Below are 24,882 nucleotides of genomic sequence, written 5' to 3'. Positions count from 1 at the left end.
AAGGGCCAAGTCCATCTTTACTAAACAATTCTGTTCAATGGTTTATTTGTTTGTCAAGATAAAACACGTTAGTCAAGGAAAATACGTGAACGCGTGCTGGCCACCGAGTGCTTCAGCTGAGCACTCACTTTCAGCTACAGGAACTTGTGATGGCCACAAAGCTTTTCTGGCTCAAGAGATGTTCACAACACACATTTATGGTGAAACGTGGGTGTGACCAAAATGTGTTTGGTATACTGGCAGTTTGGCAGTGCTGTCCTCGTCCGTCTCACTCTTTACGTAATGCAAGTCCATGTAGATATCATAAGTTATACAAGCCAACAACTAACTGACATCCAACAACAACTCACATTCAAATCTGTAAAACATTGTAAAAGGTGTAACATTTCTATCTGTTTCACATTTTCATTCTGTATTTACACCTCACAGTCAGTGGTGGTGTGTGCACATGATTACTACTTAATTATTTAAAGGTGCAAAGATACATTTAAAGATATTTGAGCTCAACAGCCAATCAAATTATACCCTTCTCTTCCATGCTCCTGAGGCACTGTGTTGATTGGCTGGGATTGTTTATGGATTGGCCAGAACCACTATGTTTGTTGCCCATTTACAGGGCAAGCACTGTGTGCAACCACCAGAGGGTTTTTTTAGTGCAATTTTTAGAGCAATTTGCTGAATTTGATCAAAAGTGTATGGGATTAGAAATAATACAAAATACATCAATTAAGATATCCAGTCCAGTAAACCACTAGTGTGCTGTACTAGAGATTCAGTATTCAAGACTCTGAAACTGTACAAGAAACGGTATTTATAATTCATCTGACATATTCGCTTCCCACAGAGAATTCCCATCTGGGTGGATGGGAAGGTCTCAGAACAGTTCCAGGATGAAAACATGGCCTGCTGTGAAAATACTTGTGGTTGACACCTAACTCTTCATTGTCCTCACTGTGTGAGTTTGGGCAAACACGCAGTTTGCAAAATACAATTCTTCCACACATTACAACTTCTGTGTTTGATTGTTTCAGCTGACCATGAGGTCTTCACATTACAACCCTAAACAAAGAGAAGAGACGAGTTTAAAAGAAGTCACACACACTAAAAAGCTGTGCCTGCTGCCCATGACTGCATGCCATCCGATTGTAATGCAAGGTCCCCTAGAAACATTCCGCTGGGGTTCTGAGCAGCAAACTTTGTTATTTTAATGCAACTTCAAGATGGAGAGCGGACTGGGATTTGCTTTACTAAAAAGAAAGAAAAGAGTGAAAGAAAGAAAGAAAGAAAGAAAGAGAGAAAGAAAGGAGAGCATTGCTTACTGTCTCTTCAGCTGAAACAATCACATGACTTGGCGGTGGCCTGCAGAGTGTGTGGTAGCACAAATGCAGTTATAGTTCCACCCAGGCCCGCCGTGTATCTTGCTCAGGCCTGGGGACCAGATCTCCAAGGCCCCACCCCGCGCACAGAGCGCTGACTGGCCATTTGCACGTGGCAATGCACACTCGATGCAGGTTCCATTTGTGCATGACAAAACACCTCTCCTTTGGCTTTGGCCCGGGGTCAACTGTACCCTTTGACGCCCCTGAATGGCAGGCCTGGTTCCACCAACAGAGCACATTCTCGGTCTGCTGTTATGTATTTATATCTTCAAATCTGGGGAATTTCCATTATCACAAATGAAAATGAGTGTGTCACACATTACTGCGTTTGTTGTTTATGGTACCACTCAGACATATACATCTGAGGGCACTGGCAGCGAGCGGTGTGTAGGGCAGGTGTGCCCAGCATGTTCAACACCTTTAGTAACATCCAAATGCTGTGAATCATTACTCTGCATAAGCACTGAGAAACCGTCTACTGTAGCGGCGCTGATGGTAGTGGAATAAACGTAACAGAAACGTATTTTGCTGGTGAACGAAGTGACAGGATATGTTGGGTGCTTCTGCGTGGGGAGGCCAATGTCATTTCCTGTGGGAAGATTAGAGCACCCACTAAAACTGCTTCCTGTTATATTTCACAGCTGTTATCAGCTGAAGAGAAACGCTTTTGAAACAGCCAAGTGGACATCTTAACAAAAAACGTCTATACTTATTGTTAATGCAGAATGAACTCTTGGGATACTGCCAAGAAAAGCAAGTAACCCTTGTATGATGTCATTTCTTTCTATTCATTCTGTCAGTATCATACTATTTTGGGAACCAACACAATATGCAAAGGCAGTGAAGATATATGTAGAGCACAGAGGATTCTGAGAACGTCATACACTCCAAACATCATTCTGAACATGAAGACCTGTTTTTTCCCCCTGTGATCAGCATGTAGGCCATGCATATAGGTCGGAGCATTATGAGACCATTGAGTGATAGCTGTGCTAAAGTTTCCAAGCTACGTATGACACAGAAAGCAACGCCATTCTAAAGTGCAGAGGCTGTGAAATGATTGCCTTCTACAGAGACTCAGCCAAACCAAGATCTGGCTCTATTTTGATTGTAGAATTTGGCTGGAGTGTTTAAAGGCACACATAATGACAAAGCTGTAACACTTCGATTTTTTTCCCACCGTTGCCATTGTGATAGACCTCATTGGGCTTTTTTCTTTGGTTTTTTTTGTTATTCAGAAATACTGGTTTTTAAGATAGAAGTGGAAATAGAAATGGACATATTCTCCTCTACACCTACCACTGAATCTTTCACACGGGAATTTTTTCAATGTTGGAACCGAAATGTTGGTCTGCGGACGTGAGTCATGAAAAAAAGGAACAAAAACTAAGAAACACTTTAGCACCTGCAACATTATAACACGACCACTCCCTGTAGATTACTGGACACTTTAGATTTGTGTGGGAAGTGAGAAAGTGAGAACTATGCCTTTAGGCCTGGTTTGTGACAGATGATGTTCTGTTAGTGAATTGAAAAACATTTAAAAACAATTCGTATCGGCTGGCGTGGTGAGATCTAGCCCACCATAGACAGCATCTGTGTGAGCGCCCGTGGTCAGACATATGCCCAACAGTTCTGACACAGAACCCATGGTCATGAATTTATTTCAAAACAACAAAAGCTATTCTGGAGCAGTAAATTACTGTAATGTCATCCAAGGACATCACAATAATGTATATTACAATGAATCTTCTTTCAGTTATAGTATTCAATTTCATGCAATGCTGAAATGAAACAGGCCAATTATCCACTTAAAACAATGAATGATCTGGATAATAACCAACAGGTCAAACATTCAATCCAGCACTCCATCAGTGGTTACACCACTGCACTGTCCACACAGCCAAACACCCATTTGTTTGACTTGGCCTTTAGGATCCCACCTAGGGCGCTGTGTCTGTCTGTCTGTCTGTCTCCATAGCAGCCTGAGACAGTGAGCATGCATGGCAGTGGGACGAAAACCTCTGAGGTTGTAACCCCAGTGATTTGTGATGTGGTCTGAGTTGAATCTGGACCTCATGTATCAGTGTTGCCTTGCCCCCCCCCCGATTTTGTCAGAGGGCTACAAATAGGACTTTGTGCTACTGAGCAGTTCTGCAGGCTTCCTGTGATAATATAAGATAATATGATAATATAAGGTCTTTAAAAATCCCATAGGAACTGTGACTACTTAACAAAGAAATAACCAAATGTAAAAATAAACAAAAAAATAACTAAATAGGAATAACCTCAATGGAATGCAACTTCTTACACACACTGAGGCCATACACACACTTTCATCGTCACATTCCATCACAAGTAATAACAAGTGGCCTAAAGTGGGCGGCGAACAACATCTTATGCTATCAAAGTTAAAATGTGATATCCCATCATCAATGATTACGCAATTGACCCAGTGTGGATTCACGGGAGCTTCATGCTGGGAAGTACTTTCCAGTGCGGATGTAAAACGTATTGCCCAACGAAGACGTCGTCGGCTGATTTCAGGAAACAATGACGCATATGGGCAGGGTCTTCAGGGGTATTATTGTACAGTGCGAATGATTTGACTGGACTGAGGTCGTACGTACTGGTTCGCTTGTTGTTCGTGTGCGATCAGAGGAATTTATGATGGCACAGTTTGGAAAATGGGTGATGCTGGCTGTCCTGTGCTTTATTGGTGAAACCGTACTTGGTAAGTAATGGGAAAACCTCTTCAATAGCTTGATAAGAATATAAGCTGTGTTATTCGAAATAATGTGTTATTAGAGTATTTAAAAATAAATAAAACAAATGTAACTACTCAAAAGTAAAGAAACAATGAATTGAATTGAGTAGAAACAACACTGAATTGAATGTACCGTTATGTGCAACAGCCTTAGCGCTTCTCTTGGTGATGTTGAGTTCAGAGTAGTACAGAGACCCACGCGATATAGGTAAACGAACGTGCTTGTCTCGCAGTTAAACTTTACTTATTAAGGTCATTTGTTTCTTATGATGAAAATTAATGTATTAAACCGCTGTAATTCTCACCAAACCTTTAGTTATTATCTACGATGTTTTATTTCTCATTTTTCTCAATATAGTTTCGATTCGTTTTGCTAGTGATTTTCAATACGCTAAATTTGAACATGTCTGAAAAGTCAGTGTAGACGATGGCTGTGTGGTTTCAGAGATGAACCTTTCTCCACTGTTTTTAGGAGCACCTACTAAAGGCAGGTATGTGTGGCTGAGGTGTCGTCCGGATGTCAAGAATGCAAATTGTGTGCAAGAGAAAGGTCCCATGATTAATCTGGATAAATATCCAGATGCCCCAAAACGACTTCCACAAAGTGCTGTCCAAGAAGTGTGAGTAAACCTTTTCACTTGAAATATTCTGAGGAAAACAGAAATATTCTAACTTCACATATTTTGTCATTGTGTATATACGCCCATTTGATATGTTGCTAATTAGTTTATTAACCCATAACAGGCGATGAGTAGTAATTTTACTTAAGTAGGGAAACAGGTCATTTTAGTTCCACAAAATATTACAACACTATATTTTCATATCTTGTGTTTCACAACATCCTGAAATCTGAAGTAGGCTCTCACTAATGCACAAGTCATATACAACATTATCTATTTTGGTGAAGAAACCTACCCTAAGCCAAAACGAGAAGTGTCTGCCGAATACTTTCAAGCAAAGAGTAATTTTCTGTTTTGATTATCTGAAGCAGTGCGGTTTGAAAATAGTTTTTAGGCCTTCATACAAATATTTTTCTGTTCATTAGTCAACAATAAGTCTTCCTGATCAAAGTAGGTCTTAGGCTTCGGTGTGAAGACTAATTTCAACAAGCAAAGGAAGTCAAAAAATGGCTCAACAAACAGCTTCCTCTGGTGGTTCAAAAAGGTGCTAGGTTTTGGAGGCGGAAGTTGCATATCATCAGAATAAGCTTGTGGTCATATGTGTGTTCCTTCATGTATGTTGTTCAAGCACAAGCCTTGTTTGTGAAATAAAAAAGAGATTTCAACAGAAGCTTTTTTGCCATCAGTAGTATACAGTAATGCCCCAATTTCAAAATCTCCTCCATAAGCCAGCATTCCTTGTTGAGTCTTATAGCCATCTGAAATGTATTGCATCAGGATTTTATTAGAAACATGGTTCACTCCACAGACTTGCAAGGTGGAGGTCTTTGGACCAAATCTAGACACCCTCAGGTAGTGTTGGTCTAGCTCATTATAGAGATTTGCCTGTATGTAGCAGTCTCAGGGGTCTTCCATAATGTGTGAACCATAATTAGGAAATTGGTGAGACTGGGGGAAAATGCATCCATATTTCTGTATATCTGGGCTAGCTTTAGACATTTTACTCCCAAAAAGATGAGCTATTTCAGGCAATAAATGGGATTATCCATTGGAACTGAAATATTGCCAATAGGCAGACTAACAAGAAGTTAGCTCCATAACAATATATGAGTTACATAAAAATGTTATAGTAGCTCCCACCCCTTCATTCAGGTTTAAACAGGCAGTTTAAGCAGTTCATCAGAGAACATTTTATGATTGCATTGTTGCCCAAGGCAGTTTGGCATGTTCATAGTTCATTAGATAACATTAGTGGTAAAGTGATTTTAAAGGCACAAAGTTTTATATGGTATACCATCCAAATCTGGGACAAACAATGAATTAGTAACTCACATCTACGTGGAGTCTTAATTGTTTTGTTTTTCATGGTAAATATTCGGGTTGGTAAGACCAGTAAATCTACTTGGCTGTGGCTGTTAACTGTTATGGGCAAGTATGCCATGCCAACACTTGGGGCCTATGCAGACATTTTTATTTGACAAGTAATTTGAATTGAGGGGGTGCACAGCTCACCTCGGAAAGCGAGTGACCCAAGGACTGCCACTATCACTGGCTTCACAGATGCATGCACGAACCCCAGCATGGCCCCACATGTCCTAACACACAAGGACTGTAGGCCGTGGGATCCCCTCAGCGCCTTTCAGTACATTCACACATTTGCTTTTGTCAGACACCCTCAAAAGGTTTAGACTGTTTCTAGTTTAGGTCATGCAAAGCAATAGGCCTGTGAGGGAGGAGATCCTGGGGGTGGGGGTGGGTGGCTTAAGGAACATTCCCGGTGGGCTGTATGAAAAATCACAGGAAGGGCCAAGAGGATGTCGACTCACCCCCCGAATGGGCCTGTGCTTCTGTTTTTCTTGCAGACTGCCAAAAGACACTGGCCTGGAACCAGAGGAGCAGTCAGGCGACAATGCCGGGGCTGGAAAGCACATTCCTGCCTTCGCTGACCGCGGCTCCGGAGACCAGTTGGTTATGGACAGCCCAATGCAGGACGTACCGGAGGGCTCGGGAATGGAGGAGGGGAGTGCCGATTTTGATTACACCAACATCGTCTACCCAGAAAAAGTGCCCTACTGGGAAGAGTATGAAAATAACTTCATACAGTAGCTTGCTTAAAAATGCCAGCCAGGTCTGTGTTGGTCACTTATAAAAACCCCTCAGGAGCAGATGTCACGTTAAAATTGTTTCATCCCAGTTAATTTTGTTTTGATAACTTAAGCCTGTAATTCACCAGTGTGCTTTTTATACCACACTGTGGGTTTGCATATATTAGGACCAATGAACAGTATCTGTCTGTAATGTGTGTATTTTAGTTTGCCACTAAGTCACTCCACGGTCTCTTTTTACCTTAGCTTTATCTTAGTCCCCTTAATTATGGCAATATGTTATTGAATTTAACTAAACATGCACTTTCCTGCAAACCAAAATTGTGATATCTATACCTGATAAGTTTATTACACAACTGTATGCCTTAAGTTGGGTGTACATCTTTTGCTTGCAGTTTTTATATCGGTATTTGTTATTTGTTGTTGTTTTATTTAGTTTTGAGTTCAAAGTACATTATAGACTAAATACTGAACATTTCATATTTACACTTAACTTACTGCACATTTGTCAGTAACACATACGAGTTCAGACATCTTGGTTTCACAGTAAGTGCAGTGTATGTTGAACATTGTACATTTCGACCACACTGTCACACAAAGTTGATTTGGAAGAACAAAACTATGCAATAAAATGAACTGTGTTAAACTAAGGCACTTTAAAGATAAATGTTTCATTGCTGGTGAAGTTGTTTAATTCTGAAATGGTCTAAATGTAATGAGATTGTATTTCCCCACTCTGATGATCCATACAAGCTAATAAATTGTGTTGACAGATAGACAAAGCCATGTCAGTTCTTTTAACGGCTTATCATAGCAGATGGTAAATGTGTCGATGAAGTTTAATCTCTCTGTCTCTGTCTATTTCATCTCAATCTGACAAATAAACATTTCAAAGAGGAAATGAATTAACAGGTCATGAGAGACAGTGCAACTATTGAGAAGTTGTTCTCCTTTTGATATAAAGGTTGGAGTGTTGTATAGGCCTACTCTTTCAGATATTTGGTTTTCGTCTCCTGTTCATAAGGAAGCTATGAAGAAAACAAAGATTGCTATGTCCGTTTTAAAAGGTTATTTCTTGCTCAATAAAAAAAAAACATTCTGAAAACTATCTGGGGTTTCATGGGTCACGACGTGCTGTTGAACTTGAGTTCACATCATAGTGTCTCTGAGTTCCATTCATTTTCAAAATTCCAGTGGTCCTGGTCCATTACTGTGACAATCTTGACCGCAATCTCATAAATTGACATGTCATGTATTGTGTTAGCTAAAAAAGAATCTGTAAAGAAACTTAAAGTTTATGTTTAAGTTTTAGTTTCTGTAGAAACTGTTGAAACTGAGGCACTGAGTGCCGGTTGCAGCGTTGTCCCTAGTAACAATTTTGACCTAAAAAGATGAGAAAATAGGGCCCAGGTTAAAAAAAAAAAAAGAGGCTTCCCTTCAATTAATTCTCTACTTAGCTCAATTATCTGCACACAATTTATAAAATAGTTCATGTGAACCAATTATTTAACAACACAAAGTAAAACTAGTAAGTATGACAAAAAGGGGAAGTTGGCGCTGTTGATGAGGTGGAATTAGAATTGCAAAGTGTACATCATATGACAGTTGAGTCACATGATGAAGTATGCAAGGTTGCATTTCTGGGGCTTTTAGACTTCCGTGAAACATGCAACAAGGACCAGTCTAAAAAGTTATTTTGTCAAAATAAAAGTTTGACTGTCTAAAAAATCGAAAGAAGGCAATTGCAAACCAAATGTCATTCTCCAATCCTTCACTATACATAGTCTCTCATAAGTGCAGAACATGTTTTACTCCCTCATTATCTGCTTTTATAGAGCTGGTTTATAGTCCATGCATAAGTGCAGCGTAGCAAGGTAGCCTCAGTCATATGACATTTGGTGCTCAGTTAACTGGCTCTTTTCAGTTTGGTGTCAGAAGTGAGCCAGATAAAAAGGAAATGTGAGTACAGTGAATTTGCATATTTCTTAGGCTGAGTTTGCCATAGCAGCACTGACCCTTGACATGTATAGAAATGCAGTCTTTCTCTCCATACCTATACCTCCAAGGATTATAACAGCCTTTCATGGATCTGGCTTTACTTTAACCGGAAAACAAGCATTGATAACAAAAATGTACAGTTTGACCTCAAACAAGATCACATGTAAGCCGGGGCCAGCACAGATACTTAAACTCATGGGTGCTGGAATCTGGTTTGTTTTTGTAAAAAATTTATTTTCATTCTTGTTTGTCATCATCAACAAAATAGCCTGGTAGGACTGAAATACATAGATAGAGAGAAATACTGGGTGCGATGTATCAAATAAGATCATAACTATGAGTAAAGCTGTTTCATGGATCAACAACTGCATGAAATATAAAAAAAGGTCTGCTGTGACAAAAATGATGCCTTCCTTGTTTTGACTTCCAACGTAACTTTTATTTTGAAAGGCATATTGACGCAAGTGTTCCCAGCGTTTCCTCAGTTCACAGTCAATGGAATTGCAGTTCAATCATCTTTGGAGTCGAAGAGGTATCCTGGACTGTTTTAATAACGGGTTGAAATGGTGAGTCATGAGAATATAGACCTGCATCTAAAGCTTTCAATTGAGTGGTCATGCACGGGGTGCATCGCTCACTGACAATGAAAGAGAGCACTGTTAAAAGAAAATCTCGGCAGATGTTAGCTTGCAAGCCAACGTAGTTTGCTCAGCTGATTAGCGTGCTAGCAAGCGACAAGCTTGCCGTACAGCTAACCCATTTGATTGCTAAGGCCAGGGAAGTCAGAGACTGATTTGTTTTGGTGGGTGGAGCGCTCAGGGACCCGATAAAATGTATGAAAATTGTGATGCCTGTTGTTTCCTCACAAATGTTAGTGGTCGTATAATATTATGGCCAAACATGCAGCCATGATTCATATGAAAACACCTAGCTAGCTAGCGTCAGTATATCAGGGGGGGGGGGGGGGGGGGGGGATGGTAACGCGTTAGTGGATGGAGCTATCGCTAAATTATTCTTGCCATTCTAGCCTACTTCTCGGGCGCTGTAACAGAGTTGGGGCGTTGTGAAGCAGATGCTCCGCAAGCACTATTTTGTTTGGCAACTAGCTACGATTCATATTGCGAGTGTGCACTATACAGCTTATTGAGCTAACGTCAGTCTAATGTTAGCCAAGACATCACGCGCTGCTGTTGAATTTAGATGCTTGCCTTGGTTAACTAAGACAAGTAGGCTAACAGAAGTTAGCGAACAGAGTTGATTGAAATGACATGGACGAGTAACAGCCAAGGTTTTCTAAAATATTACGCAGTAGTCCATGTGCTGGATATTTAGCGTTCGAAGCTGTGCCGGGTGCATTTAATGTATACGTTTATATGTTCATTATACCTTACAATGTTTCTCAGAGTTTCCTGGGAGGCCTATTCAGTCCAGTGTGTGAAATTGATGTCGTACTCAATGATGCTGAGACGAGGAAGACGGCGGAGCTCAAGACTGAAGATGGCAAAGTGGAGAAGCACTATCTGTTCTATGACGGGGAGTCTGTTTCAGGGAAGGTATGACAACCTGTAAAACAGTCAAGTTGATCTTGTCAAACACATTTTAACACACCGAGTTGCGTTATTGAGGTCAGTATTGAATCCTTGATGTACCAATAAACTGCACAATCATATCACCCTAGTACTAGCAGTAGAGTAAAGGAAAACATTTAGGCAATATGATGAGAAACAATGAATTGTGTCGAGTCTCCTTTTTAAGTGGAATGTAAAATTGCTTTATTTCTGAATCAGGCCGTATTCAGGTAAAAAACGCAGGTCCTTCAAGGAGTTTTGTGTTTTTTATTGTATGTATATTTTTTAAACTATGTGATGCTACCTTTGTCATTTTGTCAAGGTCAATCTCAATGTGAAGCAGACAGGGAAGAGACTAGAGCATCAAGGAATCCGGATTGAGTTTGTTGGGCAGATTGGTGAGAAGTGATTTTTTTTATGTATTTATTTTATTACATATTGTTAGATGTATTGTGCTGTTTTCATTAAAACAACTCCTCCATCTCACAAGTGTTTTATATGCACTTCCACAAGAATTCCTGGCCAGGGATTTTTTTCTAATTTGGTGTGGCAGTGGAAAGCTTAGCTTAGCAAACCATGTGGTGGTCATGTGAAGGTACGGAAATGTGGAGCAGCACAGTACATTTAAAACTCAATTCACTATCACTATTATCCTGTAACTTGCTCTTTGATGTGTATTTATGAAATAACTGAATGGAATGTTATGCCGCTGGACTGCTTGTCCATGAAATAAGACACACAAACACAAAAAAAAATTGTAAATTAAAAATAAGATTACGAAACTCCACAAGTAGGAAGGGGAGACCAAGTACAGTTGTAACAAGGAGACCGTTGTAACATGCTTAATGGCTTATCTCGTGTCTAATGGAATCCGATGAAACGCATAGACAGCATATGTGATGGCATCAGCATGCTACGTTCAAATTTCAGCTTCAATTTCTGTCAAGTTATGTTAGTTTTATGTTGTGCACAAACATTTGACTGCACAATTGATGCGTTTTGAAGGGAACACAAGTAACAACATAAGGTAACCTTAGGTAACATACCTAAGTACAACTGGTTTCAACTACAAAGCGTAGCTTATAAGTGAAATAGGCTAGCCACTTTTGCGAGCAGAGATTCCACATGCAAACGAAGCTGGCCAAGTATGATAAATACAATAAGCTTAATCAAAACTGCTTTTTTGGTTTTACATACAGAATATTTCTGACAGATAGACACGCACTGGATTAAGGAAAAATAACAGCGTTGTATCGAGGGTGATGTAGAGTAGGCTGGCAGCAGGGTGAAAGCTCTAAACACCATGGCAGCAGGGTGAAAGCTCTAAACACCATGGTAGCAAGGTGAAAGCTCTAAACACCATGGTAGCAGGGTGAAAGCTCTAAACACCATGGTAGCAGGGTGAAAGGTCTAAACACCATGGTAGCAGGGTGAAAGGTCTAAACACCATGGTAGCAAGGTGAAAGCTCTAAACACCATGGTAGCAGGGTGAAAGCTCTAAACACCATGGTAGTCGGGTGGGCAGGAGGTATAGTGAGATTGGTGGAGGAGGATCTAAGGGTACGAGAGGGTGTGGAGATGTGAAGGAGATCTGAGAGATACGGAGGTGCTAGGTCTCAAAGAGTCTTAAAAGTACGAAGCAGAATCTTGAAATCGAAACCGAATTTAACAGTGAGCCAAAGAAGTTGTTGAAGGACAGGAGTAATATGTTCTATAGAAGGGGTTCTGGTAATGATAAGAACAGCGGAATTCTGAGCCAGTTGAAGTTTATGGAGGAGTTTGTGAGTAAGACCAGAGAGGATAGGGTTACAGTAGTCAATACACAATGTGTCCAGAGCGTGTACAAGAATAGCAGTACTGTTTCATGTAGGAGATGAGCGTAGGCGGTATATATTGCGTTGGGGGAAATACGCTGACTGAGTGATGTTATTGATTATATGATTGGTTATATGATGTGTGCTTCGAAGTATAAAGTACTGTCAAGGATGACACCCAAAATGTGACACCCTTGGTTTGTAAGCAACTGTCCCACTGGCATTTTGAAAATAAATGCTGAAAAGACAACTTCCAGAAAAAAACATTATCTACTATTATGTGTTGAATAATGCATGGCTGCTGCTGTAAAAGGAAAGGTATCTGTTGCATATATGATAAAAGGAAAGCAGTCACTTCTGGCAATTTTTTGCAAAATACAAGGCAAAGAACGAAGTGTTACAACTGTACATGGTCTCCCCTATTAATAAAAGGGTCAGTAATGTTAGGAGTAAAAGGGTGTATGTAAAAAGTGAAATACTTACATATTGTATAGTTTTCTGAATAATTCTGCTTTTAAAAGGCTCACTGAGGTGTTGATGAGAGACAGGAAACAAACTGAGCCTAAATTCTCTGTGTGCAGAGCTCTTCAGTGACAAAAGCAACACGCACGAATTTGTGAACCTTGTGAAGGAGCTGGCCCTTCCAGGAGAACTAACCCAGAACCGAAGCTATGACTTTGAGTTCATGCAGGTGGAGAAACCATACGAGTCCTACGTAGGAGCCAATGTCCGACTGAGGTCTGTGGGTTTCCTCTGGGTTAGGCATGTCATATCCACAGAACTGTTAAAGTGGCATTATGTAGGAATTGCTAATCGCTAACGAGATGCTAAACCTAGCGAAACCTCTTGAAATTTGCTTACTTTGACACTATGACAAACTAGTGAGTCAACAACTTTCCTAATACAGTCAAACATCAAGCAAGTGTAACACAAGACAAAGCAAGAAGGCAAATAAGCTACTTTCTAGTTCGGCAGACAGTAGTAACCGGGCGGCTTCAGGCAAACCTACATAACCCAGTAATATGCCTACGGACCCTGGTATGGCAATGGCACGGAGGCGATTCTCCATATTAAATGTCATTGTAGCGCCCCAATTTTTTTAAGCTGTTATTTTAAGGTAAAACTGCTAACCCTAACACTGAAGTACAATTCCTACATAATGCCACTTTAACAGTTGTTTTTGCGATTCTGCATGACAGAATTAAGATTATCCTTTTTTTTTTCAAATGTATAAATAGTTAAACTATGCATACATGGTATTGTTTTCAGTTCTTCTACAACTACTCTAGACATACAAAAGGGTGTAAGCACATAGATATTTGATGATGAGCATTGTTTTCCTCTCACACATGATAATGTTCTCCACAGATACTTCCTCAAAGTTACTATCGTGAGAAGATTGTCTGACTTGGTGAAGGAGTATGATCTTATAGTGCATCAGTTGGCCACCTATCCTGATGTCAACAACTCTATCAAGATGGAAGTGGGTATTGAAGACTGCCTGCACATAGAGTTTGAATACAACAAGTCCAAGTAAGCGATCAGCTCTGAGATCTTATCATTATCACATACACAATCAGTGTCCTAGTATGAAACCACAACCACGATTTCCAGTGTTTATCCAAGCCTTTTAATTTATGATCCTTTGGTTGTCAAGTTATCTGCATATATTGAACTATGTCCTGTATTAGAGTGGTCATGTATTGACACTGACCAGAAGATCTGTCAGACATCTCTGTGTTTTAGGTTTTGTGAACTTTAGTGGGATTTGTGGAGCGAAAGTGCTCCTTTTTAATTGCCTAAAGTATGTGAATACTCCCCCCCCCCTTATGTGCCGCAGTTCTGCTTAAGGTTTCTTCCTGATTAACAGGGAGTTTGTTCTTGCCCCGGTCGCCATTGTGCTTGCTCTAAGGGGGTTCAGGCACTGAGCTCTATAAAGCGCATCGAGACCATTTTATTGTTTTGCCGCTATATAAATACATTTGAATTGAATTGAACTGAAGGCATTTTAGCCCAGCTTGACGGCTTTAGTAACTTACATTGATACATTGACATTGATACACCAGTCCTCAGACATGTTCTTATTTCATGTCAGTTGGAGTTGTGTTTAGGACCCATCTGTCACAATTATTTTAGTCTTAATCTCTCTACAAATCTACAAAGCTGGCCCATTTGTGTCATGTACTCAGGTACCACTTAAAAGATGTCATCGTGGGCAAGATTTACTTTCTGCTGGTGAGAATCAAGATCCAACACATGGAACTGCAGCTGATCAAGAAAGAAATGACAGGCATTGGTAAGATATGGAGATATGAAGTTCACCCCTGGAGTGAGCAAACGCATATATCTGAATATCTCCTTCCCGTGAACAGAACATCCCTAAATATAAACGTTATATTCTTTGAGGAAAGGCCTGATGCATCGCAGACTTAACGTTTGTTTTTGTCCTCTGTATTTCCATTCCAGGTCCCAGTACAACCACAGAGACAGAGACTGTAGCCAAGTATGAGATTATGGATGGGGCACCAGTAAAAGGTAACACTGACCACTGGGAACTGCTGCAACTAATTACGTCTTCATTCCTCAGGCCTGTTTCCCTAAACCATCTGCTTTGACCCCTCTGACCTTTAGGAGAGTCTATCCCCATCCGTCTCTTCCTGGCCGGTTACGATCTCACCGCCACTATGAGAGACGTCAACAAGAAGTTCTCAGTGCGCTACTTCCTCAACCTGGTGCTGGTGGATGAGGAGGACCGGCGGTACTTCAAACAACAGGTACACAAGCAGCCGCTCTTCCTAATGTTGATGTGAAAGGTGAAGTGCAGCATAAGTTAGTTTACACTTAAGTCTGACAGACAGAGAGAGAGAGAGCGTGCGTTAATGTGTACATCCGCTCTAGACTGCTTTCATTGAATCTTCTGCAGTAGCCCCTTCTTGTGTGACCATCATTTCCCCATTCCTGTGTACAGGAAATTGTCTTGTGGAGGAAGGCCCCAGAGAAAATGCGGAAACGCAACTTCCACCAGCGCTACGAGTCTCCTGAGCCACGGACGACGGTTCCTGCGGAGCAGCCTGAAATGTGAGGGGTCAGGAGGGAGGAGAGTACAGAATCTGTGGATAGGGGCACACAATCAGCCCAGAGGGTAATCTAACCAGAAGCCCATGACTCCTTACCAGGCTCCACCACATGCTCCACCTTAACGTGTGGTGATGTGCTCCCTGTTTGCTTGAAAAGGCTGCGTTCACCTTGCCGTCCACTGTAAGCAGTCTTTTATAGCATTAAGGACCAGTCTTCTTTCATGACACACACAGACACACTCACAAATACTCGAAAACACTGGAACCAACAGAAACTACCATTCATTGCAAACTTCATTGCATTTAATTTTTTCTTTCGGGAGTACACTGTGTTCCCTATGTAAAAGACGAAAGCGAAATGTATTCTAATCGAAATGATCAACCCAGAAGGTGGGATATGAAATTACAGCAGCTTTTCATATTGCAGAGAGCCAAACAATGCATGTGATTGGTTGAATCAAGTTAGATTTACGGTTCATCACACTTGTGGAACACATTTTCAAGGTTACATTATGTAGCAAAACAGGCATACTTTGTTCCAAGGGGTGCCATATCTGGAATTTACCTGCAAGCTGTATAAGATTTATATCTCGTAAATTATATTAAGTGTCTAATTTGTATGCTTTTTTTTTTTTTTTTTTTTTAAGTCCCTCTCACAAAACCTGTTACAAATTTTGTGGCAACTTTGATTTACAAAAATTATATATATATTTGAAGATACTGTATGCGTTTTGCAAGAGAAGCTATGGATTAAAAGCAATGTAGCTACAATGTTTTTGTCATATCCCTCTATTTGTGAGAAGTCGAGTCTGTGTAAAGGGTTGAGTGCCATTTAGTTTTGCTCAGTTTGTGCTTTGCAGGTACTACATTTACGTTGTCGAGCTGCAATCATTATGAGGGTGAAATTCAAGTGATGCGAAGAAAATATTCCACTGAGTAACGTTTACTTTCACTGAGGCTACACTAGTTGTCCTGTCTCAAGCTAGCGGTTCCCCATTCATTTCTGAACACCATAGACAGGCATACACAGATAATCTAGTTTTAGTCACACTGTATGTAAGTGCCTGTATGGTAATGATGAAATTCTTATGCCAAATATGGCGCTACCCCATTGCATGTCAGCCCTCTTTTTACTCTGTATACTGTATCTGATTTCCTGATATTGTGGACCCTAAAAAATTGTAAATATTTAGCTTCAAGCTATTTATCCATCTGTCAGAATAAAAATACAGATTTATACTCATAGATGATGTTGGTGTTCCACATTTTTGCATCTTCTGGTTTTGTATATGTTAAATAGCTTTGTATGAATGTATATGAGAGAGTGCATGTTACACCCAGGCACTTCCATTTCCAGGACTTGTTCTCTTTCTTTTTCTATTGGTGGTGGTCCTACACTGAGCATCAGTTTGATCAGATCATTTTTGTCATGTAATGATGCAGATATTTCACTTCATACACGTTTGTTCTGTTCCAAATCTGGACTGGACTGATATTAAATATTATAACAATTTATGAGGGATGTGGTATCCTGAGGTGAAGAATACAGTCATACGCAATGGCCTGGAGTGTGTCACCCATGTTATCTCACAAGCAATATATAATGTATTTCATCAGAATATTATTAGGTATTATTCTACATTCAATGTTGTTCTACATTCAGATACATCAACTTTGTCCGTGTACAGGTTCTGTCGCCTCCTGAGCCTGGTTCATCTGTAGAGCCTTCCATTCCCCGACCATCCGCTTGATGGGGCCACATCTCATAATTCTAGTTTGTGTTAGGTAAGCTAATAGTGTATCACAAGAAGTGCGAACGAAACTTCAGGCTTATTTAAACCAACTAATCATAGCGCATACTTTGTTTACGCGTATGGTTAAAATACAGTACTACGAAATTACAAATAAATTCACCAAAAACAAACGTTATTTTCTTTAGTTTTGTGGGTCCTTAACAAGTCTAATACACTTTTTGGTAAGCATCGAAATATATGCCGTAATTGATATTGAAACGCTTTTTCACAAATCTTTGCGAACTATCTCAAATTGGTTATGAATGAATGTAATAACGACTTCCAGAGGCCGCTATGTTGAATTCGTGTTTAAATGATAAAGAATCAGCACGAAAGCACCTAAAAAAATATCAGGCACTAATACAAACACCCTAAATCACAAGGGTCCTTTAGCACGTTTTTACAGGGAGTGTGCTGTAAGGTTGACCGTCCTTTGGTTTGAGAGGCTATGTAGCTTAGTCTCAAAACAATGATGGTGACTTTTCAAAACACGTAAAATTGTGTGTCTGGTTGCATATTACTGTTTCCTTTTAATCAAGTGAATATAAGATGTCGGTTAATCGTTGTGTCTTAGCTCTTTCTCGCATGCCTGTCCAGCACAGAGTAACATTACGTGCAATACCCCTATCAGCAACCACAACTGTTCACAAACTATGGACTACTCACCCTGGATATTTGCAAGAAAATGGGTTGTGTGGAGTTTTCCAGAGACGGAGTATATCATCAAACGATTCAACTCGTCCCCCAGATACCTCGTTATTTGTGCCCATCAGTATAAAAAGTGCAATGGTCAGAGACGGGGAAGTAGGACTTGAGCTGTCTCAACCACTGGATAAAGGTAATCCTTGCTTCTTTAACACCAAACAAGGGGTGTGCGTGTGACAGTCTTGAGTATGGGATAGGTAATAGCTAACGTTGTGGATCATGCCGGCAGTTTTCCCCTTTGGCATCCTGAATTTAGAATTTGAAGTGTGTAAATGATGTTAGGGTAGCTGACTTGTGAAGAAATGGGTCGTAACGTTACTAAGCACTGCCTTCTGGGATTTTATCGACAGGTGAACTTTTGAAGGTCCTTAACAAATTTTACAAGAGGAAAGAGATGCAGAAACTTGCATCAGACCAGGGTTTGGATGGTAAGGTTAAGTGAGCCACCATCGCAACAACGCGATTATGTTTCGGTTTCGTTTCTGTTGTTTTCCTCTCTTTCCCTGTGCTCGCCGATGCTTTCCTGACTTAATGTTATGTCTCCCTGCAGCTCGGCTCTTTCACCAGGCATTCATTAGTTTTAGGAAGTTCGTGCTGGAAATGACTGCTCTCACTGCAGATCTGCACATCATTCTCCATGACATCTGCTGTGGGGCAGGTTAGTTCTGTAGTATCCCCCTTGTTAAATGGTGATACTGCTGTCTTTGTCAGGTTTGGGATGGGAGTCACTTTGTAGTAACCATATAATTGAACTCAAACAGCAGGTGTGTTTGCTTAGATTACAAGAAAGGTGTTATTATTGCAGGGTTTATTCAGCCATAATATTGGTGGTCAGGGCAGAAATCACCCTTACAGTTTTGCTATTGTTCTTAGGCTGAAAGCTCTCACTTTTGTCTAGATAGATAGATAGATAGATAGATTACATTTTTGATCCCTAAGGGGAAATTGCAACAAAGCCCCAAAACTGGATTTTTTACATACATTTCCTATACAATTGTTATTTTGTATTGTATGTAATGCACTTGTTAAATGATCACTGTTGTCATTTTCCCTTAATGTTTTCCAGGACATGTAGATGATCTTTACCCATACTTTATCAGACATGCTAAACAAATCTTTCCCATGTTGGACTGCATGGAGGACTTGCGCAAGATCAGTGACTTGCGTATTCCAGCCAACTGGTATGCATCAATGGCACATCTTTAGGTGTAAAGTGCAGAAATTATTGTGGACAACCCTATTTCTTCTTCATTAAAATGTACTTTAAAATCTCCTCTGCAATGCACAATATTCTACCATTTATGCATTTTTATTCTGCTATATACATGGGTCTCTTCACAGGTACCCTGAAGCAAGAGCTATTCAAAGAAAGGTGATCTTCCATGCTGGACCGACCAACAGTGGGAAGACCTATCAAGCCATCCAGAAATACCTAGCAGCCAAGTCTGGTGTCTACTGTGGGCCGTTGAAGCTCCTGGCTCATGAAATATTTGAAAATAGCAACAAAGCTGTACGTTTTAACCATTGAATTGTCTCTCATTCACCATGAGGCATTTAAAGTTATATGGGTTATCGTGGCACGTCTCTCTCTGCAGCAAATGTCTGTAATGTTTTTAAAAGACACTGATGTTTATCTGATGACACTGTTCAAAGTAGTGTGATTTCTATGATAAGTAAAACAACATTGAATAGTGTCTTTCTGCTTAAAGCATACAGAGGACAGGAGACATGGCACATCATTTTCCATTGGGCTGTGATCAGAGTAAGCCAACGATGTGCTTCCCTGCAGGGCGTGCCTTGCGACCTGGTGACGGGAGAGGAGCGAACATTTGTAGACGCGGATGGAAGACAGTCGGGTCATGTGGCCTGCACCATTGAAATGTGCAGTGTCACTACTCCCTGTAAGTACTCATGTCTTTAGATATTTAGATAGATATATCGTAAATATATCTAAATATTTAGATAGATATTTTATAAAGTCTGTCTATATGTGATCCTTTGGATATACATGACGTATGAAACACTCTTTGTGCAGTGATTGGTAAGTCAGACTATGACCAGATGGTTGTGAGCAATGCGGTGTCCTAGCAGCCTCTTCTGTCTGATATGTAGAACGTGGCTTTTTCGTCCATCCACTATGTAGATGAGGTGGCCGTGATTGATGAGATCCAGATGATCAAAGATCCGTCCCGAGGATGGGCATGGACCAGAGCTCTTTTGGGTCAGTCGCAGATGCTTTTTGTGCCTTTTCCTGAACTGTTTCACTGAGAAGAAATGCTATCATATCTAACCCTACACATTACAGTGCTCTTTAATTACCAGTTGAAAGTTTTTTCCATAGCCTTGAAATCAGGCTGAATGAATCCACCGTGGCATTATTTGATGTAAATGTCTGTTAAAATTCATGGCACATGAGGCTTTTAAAAACTCTGGCCCGAGCAGGATTGTGTGCTGAAGAGATCCATGTTTGTGGGGAGACTGCAGCAATCGACTTCATCAAAGAGCTCATGTACACCACAGGTGAAGAGGTGGAGGTAAGCTCAGGGGGTCTTATTACTATCTGTTCTTCAAAATATGTAAATGTAACTGCAAAGTATAACATAATTTACTGAATATACTACAAGGATTAGGCTAACATTTGGAAATTAATTTGCATGTCTAAACTCAATTCAGGTGATATTTTTATTAATTTGTTTGGAGCCATTGACAATTCAAATTGTCTCAAGGCGCTTTACAGAGTCCAGGGACTCAACCCCCTAGGGCAAGAACATCGTTGATAAGCTCTTGACAACACTCTCCCTCCCCACTGTCCAGGTTAATACCTACAAAAGACTGACGCCATTTTCCATTCTGGACCACGCTGTGGAGTCGTTGGACAACCTCAGGCCAGGAGACTGCATCGTGTGCTTCAGTAAAAACGACATCTACTCCATCAGCAGACAGATTGAGCTGAGGGGCCAGGAATGTGCGGTCATCTATGGCAGCCTACCACCTGGTGAGTCACTCAGTGCCACACCAACACGCTCGTGTCCATGCACACACACACACTCACGCACTGCATCTGTCTGTGTTACACACATATACACACTTACAAACACTCATGCATGAGGAGATTTCATAAGGATGTGAGCAATGATTGAGGTTACTGTGGTAATGGTGAAGCATCAACAAAAATGAGATAAAGAAATTGTGTTATAATCAGATTATATTAAAGCAACCTTCCCAAATTGTTTTGGTAGCTGCCAAAAGAAATGCCTAAGCAGGAATAGCCCTGATGCACTGTTTTTGATCTCTGTTCAACAGGCACGAAGTTATCCCAAGCCAAAAAGTTCAATGACCCAAATGACCCCTGCAAAATCCTGGTTGCTACAGATGCTATCGGCATGGGATTAAATCTGTATGTATTCCTCTTTATATTGTTTTTAAAACACCCAACACCCCCTGCTGGATAGCATTTCTCTTGTGTTTTTTTGTAGTTCAGAACATGTCTTGAATGAGTATATTTGTCCATAAAACCCATACCTTGGTCTTATGGGTGTGCTTTTGTCTTCATGTGTCTTGCCTGTCTGTCCTCTTCAGGAGCATCAAGCGCATCATCTTCAACTCTCTTGTGAAGCCCAACATTAATGAGAAGGGGGAGAAGGAGATGGACACCATCTCCACTTCACAGGCGCTGCAGATCGCAGGTCGAGCCGGTCGATTCAGCTCCATCTTTAAGGAGGGCGAGGTCACCACCATGCACAGAGACGACCTGGCTGTCCTTAAGGAGATCATGGGCCGACCAGTCGACCCCATAGAGGTGTGTGTGTGTGTGGGGGGGGGGGGGGCTTGTTGGTGATCGGTTGTGATTAGCAGTTTTTTGAATTTATTAAGTCATGTTTAGAACCTTGTTGATTGGCTATTAACAGTTTGTAATGAACCCTTGCATAGGGTTTAGCATATATGAAGGCTTTTAACCCTGTGATTTTTCTACTGTTCTTGTGACAGACAGCAGGATTGCACCCAACATCCGAGCAGATTGAGATGTTTGCATATCACCTCCCAGATGCTACTCTCTCCAATCTCGTTGTAAGCCACACATTTTTTAAACACTTCCATAGGTTGTGAAACAGTACTGTTAGAGATGAGCAGCGCCATTGTCAGGTGAATGTATAAGGGTAAAATAAAAACTCACTTTGCTCTTCGCTTACCTGTAGCTAACATGATATGTCAATGTACTGTGTCCGGTTCTAAAGTAGTTCTCGTCATTTCTCAATCTTCTTTTCAAGGATATATTTGTCAGCCTCTCACAAGTGGATGGGATGTACTTTGTCTGTAACATTGATGAGTTCAAGTTTCTGGCCGACATGATTCAGCACATTCCGCTATACCTGCGCTCACGCTACGTCTTCTGCACGGCCCCCATCAACAAGAAGCAGCCATTCCTCTGCACTTCCTTTCTCAAGGTACCAATGTCATGGCGCCCTCTGGTGCCACCAAAGTCCAACTGCAATAAAACAGACATCCCTGTTATATGCATGTCTTAACTTAGGACCTGAGGTCATCAACCTAAGTCTTAGGTTGATGACCTTCACCTCAGAGAAAATGTCAAGGCAGCAATTAATCTGATTGGCTCCTCCTGTTGTTTCTTCATTAGGATGTCACCGTTGTTTATTATAAGCATGCTTCAATCTGTGACCACTTCCATCCCCACCATCCCCCCAGCTCAGCCCCTGTGGTGCTTCAGAGGTGACGTTATGTCCCATTGAGTTGTATTTCCTCATGGAGTTGTATTTCCAGAAAGTCCTGCCTATAGCTGGTAGTCTATCAGGTTTGGACGTCTGTTGGTCTTGCTGCTGTGACCTCCTATAGTGGCTGTCTTTGCCATTACATAGGGTCAGGGGTCCTGTAGTATTTGTTTTCTAAATTAAGTCTCCTCTCTGTTGGCAATGTTTATGTAGGCCTGTATGTCTCTTTCGGGATGTGCGATCTTGACTGAATCAACTGGGAAGATTACAAGAGCGTTAGGGGTTATTATTGCCTGAAGTAGAGCAAGCAGGCTCGGCACTGTGCCGCTCAGTCTTGATGGTCCTGTAGAAAAGAGCAGTTTGTCGACCCATGACACTATCCAGTGTTATCACCTCACATAGCCATACTGTAGGTCACCTGGCTCACCAGCATGAACAAATGTACAAGACTTGCTCATACATGTCATCAGCTTCATAAGAAGCCATAACCATGTGTCTTTATGGTTTTATACTACATTTCCTGCCCCTATCAGCTTTACCTTTGTCATTTCCTGTTGAGCAGCCTATCAGATATGGTTTATGACTGGGTTCACTGAGGACTGTGTCTGGGTCTCTTTCAGTTCGCCAGGCAGTTCAGTCGGGATGAACCACTGACCTTTGAATGGGTGTGCCGGCACGTCAACTGGCCCTTGGTCCCGCCCAAAAACATCAAGGACCTGATGCACCTGGAAGCGGTGCATGACGTCCTGGACCTCTACCTGTGGCTCAGGTGTGCATCCGTCTCAACACAGCAGTATGATTTTGACACTGAGTTGGAGTGTGGTTATGTTTGTGTTTATGTATTTGGCAGACACTATTGTGACAAAAAAGGTTATGACCGTTATGACTATTCTTCATTGCTTAAATCAAAAAATGAGCAGTAGTCGTGATGCTGTTTGCAGACAAAATGGTTGGTTACAGAAAAAGTCTCATATTTTAACAAAGGAAATTTTACACCCCATTTGGAACAGATGTTCCTCTACATTTCTTTTGGCAGCCATCTGTAATTTTACACCCCCATTTGTAACAGCTGTTCCTCTGCATTTCTCTTGCCAGCTACCGCTTCATGGACATGTTCCCTGACGCCAACCTGGTGCGTGAGGCGCAGAAGGAGCTGGACACCATCATTCAAGAGGGCGTTCGCAGCATCACTCGCCTCATCCGAGCCTCCGAGTCACAGGCCAAGCCAGGTGTAGCCCCTGGCACCGGCACAAACGCCTCCCACAACCAGACCACAGGCTCCAGAGGCCGAGGAGCCAAGGCCCTGAGCCTGGGAGGCCCGTCCGGAAGAGCTGACAGCTCCCTGGGGTCCAAGCTGGTTCAGGATGGACTGCTCACACCAGAGCTGCTACAGCAACTGCAGAAGGAGTGGTCCAAAAGGCTGAGCCAAGATGGAGGCACGGGAAAGACTTCTATGGGAAACGCGACAAAAGGAAAGAAGACCAATAAGAAGAAGTGATTTCCATCGAAGCTGGCTGTGTTGCTCCAGTTGAACACTGTGTGTATGTGTTTGTATGTGTGTGTGTATGCTGTATGATGCTTTAAAAACTTTATGGCACTAAATATATCCTAGAGTCTGCCTTTTTTTGGGCATTTTAGGGGGCTATGGTTATAACTCAAAACCACTTAAATGACCAAACATCATCATATTAAGGGGAAGCATTGAGGTTCCAGTGGTGTAAACTGCATATAACAAGGTAGCACCCCAGCTTGGACATTTCCTGTTTAACAATGTCAGCTCCAGACAGGAGAAGTTACTATTTTCAGTTACTTTCACTTCAACCCCAAAAAGAACTTAGTTAACCCATATCATCTGTGAGGATGAGCTCCAGTTTCAAAATACAGGCCTTTGGTATTTTTTTCTTGTTGGTGAACACGATACGAGTCAGTAGTTTACAGCAGTACAGTCATACACAAGTCATAGTTTTATACAATTGAAGAATCTTTTTTGTATACTGGGCTAATGAGTGAATTATGCATTGACCCTCTGTAATAAAATCATAAACCTATTGATGACATAGTTTCATTGCATTTTTTATGAGCCCAGTCCAAAGTACACTTGTTTTTCAATTAGTGTCTTTTTTATAGGATGATTCTGATCGCTCTGTTACAGTCAGGTCACGATCACTATAGGTAAGTGAGACTTTTGCCAAAATATTTAAGTGTTGCCTCCTCATCTCTGTTTCTGTTTGCTAAAGCGCCTTGTCCTAAATCAACACTGGGTACCATGGATACCATCGTTTTAGGGCCGGCTGAGTCCAAAGCTGTTTAAATCACTACTGTTAATCGC

General features: G+C 41.1%; 3 protein-coding genes across 3 annotated transcripts; all 3 read left to right on the top strand.

The window, feature by feature from the left end:
- Positions 1 to 3,940: 3,940 nt before the first annotated feature.
- srgn (serglycin) lies at positions 3,941 to 7,647 on the top strand. The gene is made up of 3 exons (XM_012816977.3): positions 3,941 to 4,113; positions 4,619 to 4,766; positions 6,629 to 7,647. Exons 1-3 carry the CDS (start codon positions 4,047 to 4,049, stop codon positions 6,870 to 6,872), a joined length of 459 nt encoding a protein of 152 aa, XP_012672431.1. The 5' UTR covers positions 3,941 to 4,046; the 3' UTR covers positions 6,873 to 7,647.
- A 1,677-nt stretch (positions 7,648 to 9,324) lies between these two features.
- On the top strand, positions 9,325 to 16,573 carry vps26a (VPS26, retromer complex component A). The gene is made up of 9 exons (XM_012817068.2): positions 9,325 to 9,435; positions 10,273 to 10,422; positions 10,760 to 10,835; positions 12,833 to 12,989; positions 13,620 to 13,784; positions 14,441 to 14,547; positions 14,718 to 14,786; positions 14,883 to 15,025; positions 15,220 to 16,573. Exons 1-9 carry the CDS (start codon positions 9,433 to 9,435, stop codon positions 15,331 to 15,333), a joined length of 984 nt encoding a protein of 327 aa, XP_012672522.1. The 5' UTR covers positions 9,325 to 9,432; the 3' UTR covers positions 15,334 to 16,573.
- Positions 16,574 to 17,514: 941 nt separating this feature from the next.
- Positions 17,515 to 24,155, top strand: supv3l1 (SUV3-like helicase). Its single transcript, XM_012817108.3, has 15 exons — positions 17,515 to 17,959; positions 18,177 to 18,254; positions 18,377 to 18,484; positions 18,893 to 19,007; positions 19,168 to 19,336; positions 19,616 to 19,727; positions 19,970 to 20,047; positions 20,269 to 20,360; positions 20,641 to 20,821; positions 21,130 to 21,223; positions 21,406 to 21,625; positions 21,814 to 21,894; positions 22,095 to 22,271; positions 23,174 to 23,322; positions 23,649 to 24,155. Exons 1-15 carry the CDS (start codon positions 17,671 to 17,673, stop codon positions 24,049 to 24,051), a joined length of 2,346 nt encoding a protein of 781 aa, XP_012672562.1. The 5' UTR covers positions 17,515 to 17,670; the 3' UTR covers positions 24,052 to 24,155.
- The last annotated feature ends 727 nt before the right edge of the window (positions 24,156 to 24,882 follow it).

This window comes from Clupea harengus, chromosome 13, assembly GCF_900700415.2.
Source record: "Clupea harengus chromosome 13, Ch_v2.0.2, whole genome shotgun sequence".
In the NCBI taxonomy this organism is placed as follows: Eukaryota; Metazoa; Chordata; class Actinopteri; order Clupeiformes; family Clupeidae; genus Clupea; species Clupea harengus.
Note: the sequence above shows the minus strand (reverse complement) of the source record. Positions and strands in the feature narration are given on the sequence as shown.